We start from the raw sequence: 4,721 nt of genomic DNA, 5'->3' as shown, positions 1-4,721 counted from the left end.
CCGCAGGCCATGCCCATTCCCGCCGGAGCTGCCAGACCCTAAGAGCCTAGGCTTTGGAGGTCTGGCGGGGGCCCCGCCAGCCAGCATGTGCCCGGCCACCACGGATGCCAGGCCTCAGCTGCCCGGGGAGCCCAAAGAGAGTTCTGCGCCCAAGCCTGCGGGCCCAGGGGAGATCCCCGTGGCCACCTCGGCCTCCCCATGCCCAGCGTTTGGCTTTCCTGCTGGCTTCTCTGAGGCTGAGAGTTTTCACAAAGCCCCTACGCCCGTCTTGACCCCGGAGGCGGGCATCGGGAGCAACTACCAGTGCCGCCTGCAGGCGCTGAATTTCTGCCTGGGGGCCGACCCAGGCCTTGAGCACCTCATGGCCTCAGCTGCCCCCTCCTCTGTCCCCCCTGCCCCTCCAGCCTCCCTCCGGGCCCCGCTGCCCCTGCCAGCCGACCCCAAGGAGCCCTGGGTTGCAGGTGGCTTCCCTGTCCAGGGAGGCTCCGGCTGCCCACTGGGGCTGGCCCCCTGCCTCTACCGAACGCCAGGAATGTTCTTCTTTGAGTGAAGGCAGTCCCGCCTTGGGCCGTCTGGGCGAGGCCCCTGCCAACTGCCTTTCAGGCTCCTGGAGAGCTCTCCAAGGACCCAGCCCCACACGCCGGGGCCAGCCGCGACGGAAAGCCAGGCCTGAAGCAGTAAGGGCCCTGCCAGGCGCCCACGGACTCCGGACAAACTCGGGGGCGAGGGGACGCGGGGTCCTTGGGATCTCCTCTGTGGCACTCAGGGCCAATAAAGCCAGTGTGACGGCGAGGGTCAGCCTGCTGGATGCCTGGGGACGGAGGGCCAGGACGTCTGGCTCTGCGGGACGGCAGTGGCTGTGGGCTGGTTGGCAGGAGTGAGACCCCAGATGGGACTGTCTCACGTGAGGCTTTCTTCTCCTGGGACTTTCTCGGGGGATCCCAGGAAGGGGAGGCAGGGAAGGGTGGCAGGGAGAGGAGGGGTGCCACCAAGAGAGAGACCGGGCAGGGGTGAGGCTGAGCTGGCCCGCGGGGCTGAATGTCCAGTCCCAAAGCTGTGACTGACGCCCGCCATTACCAGCAGTCATCACAATCGTGACCACTTACGGTACCTGTCCAGTCCTGGGCTTGTGTGTGTCATCTCCCCTGTGTGATGTGGCATGTGGTTCCATTTACAGCGGTGGAACTGAGGCTCGAGGGTCTGGGGCTCCCTGGCTCCAACTCCAGATGGCTGATGAGGGGCAGAGAGGAAAGCAAGCTGTGCTGCGTGTCTCTGCCCACCAGGCCCCAACCTACAGCCTGAATGGGACACGGGGATGGAGAGAAGGGTCCAGGCAGGGCTACTGGGGACCCTGAGGGAGGAGGCTTTGCTGGAATCCTGGAATGCCAGGCTAAAGAACTGCCCCTTCCCCACGGTGCAGACAGGCGCCCAAGGTCAAAAGGCCTACCCTTTTCTGAGACTCCCCATGCTGACTGGGACCTCTCATGCACCCCAGCTCTCCCAGGTCTCTAGTGACCCTTTGAGAAAACTGTTCTCTGGTGACTGTGGCCTTTGATCTTCTCGAGCTACCCCCTTGCATGGAAGGTGCATACTTGTGGCCACCATCTGAGAAACAGACATGAGAACCTGAAACCTCATGTCCCTGCAACCCCCAGACTGGAGGGGTAGAGACTTCCCTGGGGGCTCAATCTTCCCACCTGGGAGAGGAGAGAGAGGGGCCGGGATGCCGGGCACCCACAGTCTGGTCTTTATTATGGGGCCTGGAGGGTCTTCTGTCCCGCAAGGTGACACTCGGGAGCTGGAACAGGCAGCCTGGTCCCCCCAGAGGACTCCCTCGGGCAGGCGGTCACGCTGACTTCAGCCCTTCGGCTCCCTCCTCCCTCTGCCGGTCCCCCGGGGCCTGAGAGGAAGCGAGCCCGGCTGGACAGCCAGAACTGTCTGGTTCCCACAGACTCAGAGCTGGCGTGGAGGGGGACCCGCGGGTGAGGGGGGCTGGGAGAATGCCTGGCCCGCTGTGGGCCCCTCCCCACCCTGTCCACAGAACCCCAACCCGGAACCCGTCACACAACGGAGAGAAGGAGCGAGGGTCCATCCGGCCACAGGGCCCCGAGGGGAGGGGAGAAAAGCCGGCAGTGTGGGGACCATGAGGGAGGAGGGGGGAGGCTCTCGCCCGGGTCTGTCCCACGATGCGCACCCGAGTGGGTCAGGGCGTCTCAGTGTGTGTGTGCGAGATGCAGAGGCAGCCACACTCAGAGAGGTGGGGCCTCTTCCTCAGGGTCAGGGAAGGCGGCCTCTGCCGGGCACTGCTCCCTGTGGTGCATTCCTGAGGAGCCCTGGTGACCTAGGCCCTCCCAGCCTGGGTCCTGAGCTGGGGGAGGCTGAGAAGACGGCCCGGCTCGGGAAGCCCGGGCCCCTGGTGTGACGGTCCTCTGAGCTGGGCAGGGAACTTGTGGAGAAGGTGAACTCCTACCCAGACCCTGCCCTGCAGCGACATGCAGGAGGGCCACCCACAGGCGGGTGTGCAGAGTCCTCTCGGCACACCTCTCTGGTCCCCAACATAGTCATGAAGCGAAGACAGATGGCCAAGCAGGACCCTGGCTCAGTGTCTGCCTGGAGCTCACCGTGTGAGCTTGGACAGAGTCCACCTCTGTGGGCTGCGTGCCCTTCCCCCAGCGGGTGGGGGGACGGGCAGCCTGACTCTCTGGGTCTGAGTCGCAGGGGGCATCTGACCTGGGGATGGTCTGAGGGCGGCCTCGACCTGGAGATGCTGGGCCCAGAGGCCGGGACACCATGCTCTTGTGTTGCCCTCTGCTGGTTGCCCTGCCTGGGACTCCACCCACTGGGCCTCACAATCTTTCCATGACTGACAAACGGCCCTGTCTCCAGCCTGACCACCCCTACCTGAATGGGGTGGGGAGGGATGGAGGGCGAGTAGGAGGATGGTGAATGCCTGATCTGGGTTGACCCCGAGAGAGTGCCTTGGCACAGATGGAGACACTCAGGCCAGAGAAGGCAAGTGACAGGCCCAAGGTCACACCGCAAGGCAGCACTATCTTCTGAACCCACCCATCACGCCCACTCTGCTGCCTTAGCTGCGTGGCTCTTGGGGGACAGAGTCATCACGTCGGACTCTGCTCCAAGACCCCCTTCATCATAGGCTTGTCTGTCTCCGATGGGGGGATCTCAGCCCCCATCCCTCCTCCTCAGCCAGTTAGAGCCAAAAGAGGATGTCCAGATTCCTTGCAGAGTTAGGTCAAGCCAAATGCTGAAATGGTGGAATCAGCGGCATTTCAGAATATTCCAGAGTTTTTCCTCATGCCAACTCAGATTCTTGGAATAGTGGAGCTGGAAGGGTATCTCTCGTCCAATTCATGAATGCCGTCTGCAGCATCAGGTGGTCGACGTCACGTGGGCTTCCAGGAAAGAGAAGCCCACTGCCCTCGGTGGCTGCCCCTGCCCACCACAGCTGAGCGGCACTGAGGACTGTCAGGAAGCTTTTCACCCGCTGGGCCTTTGGTCTCTGCTCCCCCCAGGGAGGGGAGGACTCCCTGCCCCCAAGGAGGCCATTCCCGCCCACAGGGCTGGCCTTCCCAGCCGCCCCTCCACCCGCCTTATCTCCTGGCCGCTCTCCCGCCCACCCACTTCCTTCCCTGGTTTCTGGCATTCCAGGACCCAGAGTGAGACACGCCTTCCCACACCCCAGACAGTGCCTTGGCTAGAGGCGGGAGACCCTCCCCCTCAGAGGGTGGGGCCCTCCGAGGCTGCCACAGTGATGAGGGTGAAGAGGGAGCTTGTGCTGACCTGCCTGGCATGTCCTCCTGCTGGGAGTGTGTGGAACCCAGGAATCCAGGCCTCCGCCAAAACACCCCTTCCCCGCACAGACCCCCATGATCCAAGGACCCCCATCGCCCACAGACCCCATCACTCTCCAGAGCCCACCATCCACAGACCAGGCTGCCAGGGCAATGCCTGCTTTAAGTCTGACTGGCCAGGCTCACATCCCAGTTCCGCCACTTCCGAGCTGTGGCGCCAGGTGCTTCCCTCTCCGTGCTTTCTTCATCTGTAAAATGTGGACACTGACCCTCATCTACCCTGTGGGGTCATTGTGAGGATTCCATGAGTTAATATTTGCAACGCGCTTAGAACAGGGCCGGGCACATGGCAACCGCAATACAAGCATTTGTTGCGTAAGACAAACAGGTATTGGGTCCCGGGCGCAACCCCCTTAATCTGGTTCACCCTCCAGAGGCGTGTCCGGCTGCTGCAGAGGCAGGAGGACAGGCTGCAGGGGAGGAAAGACTGGTGTTGGGCAGGCTTTTGAGAACCTCCACTTCCTACTGTAAATTCACCTCCGTGAGTTTCAGTCTCCTCATCCGTAAAACGGGGCAATGATTCCAGCTCCCAGGACTGCATCCCCGGTGTAGAACTCCATCCGTGGGAATGAAGCTGAAGTGCACACACCCGCTGGAGGACCTCATATCCTCAGTTCTGTCCTCCCCACCCCTCCTTCCGCCACGGCAAAGCACGTTCCCGCGGTCCAGAGGTGCCGAGTCCTCTGCGCCCATCCTGCTGGTCACGGGGCGGTGACTCTGGGAGGCAGCTGGCAGGGCCGAAGGACGCAGTTCCCCGGCTAAAGACAGGCCAGGGTCGGCTGACTGACCACGCCGTCGGCCAGAGCCCGACCTGGCACGTCCGGGAAAGGCCAGGCCCGCCCCCTCCTC

General features: G+C 63.2%; 1 protein-coding gene across 1 annotated transcript in view; it reads left to right on the top strand.

Annotated features, from left to right (window-relative positions):
* Window positions 1–550, top strand: part of FOXS1 (forkhead box S1) — a 3,740-nt gene extending 3,190 nt beyond the window's left edge. The window contains exon 2 of the mRNA XM_008056160.1: window positions 7–550. Coding sequence (XP_008054351.1) covers window positions 7–550 — 544 coding nt within the window. The remainder of the gene's footprint in view (window positions 1–6) is intronic.
* Window positions 551–4,721: the final 4,171 nt, after the last annotated feature.

Source organism: Carlito syrichta, unplaced genomic scaffold (genome assembly GCF_000164805.1).
Source record: "Carlito syrichta isolate Samal-C Ts95f unplaced genomic scaffold, Tarsius_syrichta-2.0.1 Scaffold83171, whole genome shotgun sequence".
In the NCBI taxonomy this organism is placed as follows: domain Eukaryota; kingdom Metazoa; phylum Chordata; class Mammalia; order Primates; family Tarsiidae; genus Carlito; species Carlito syrichta.
Note: the sequence above shows the minus strand (reverse complement) of the source record. Positions and strands in the feature narration are given on the sequence as shown.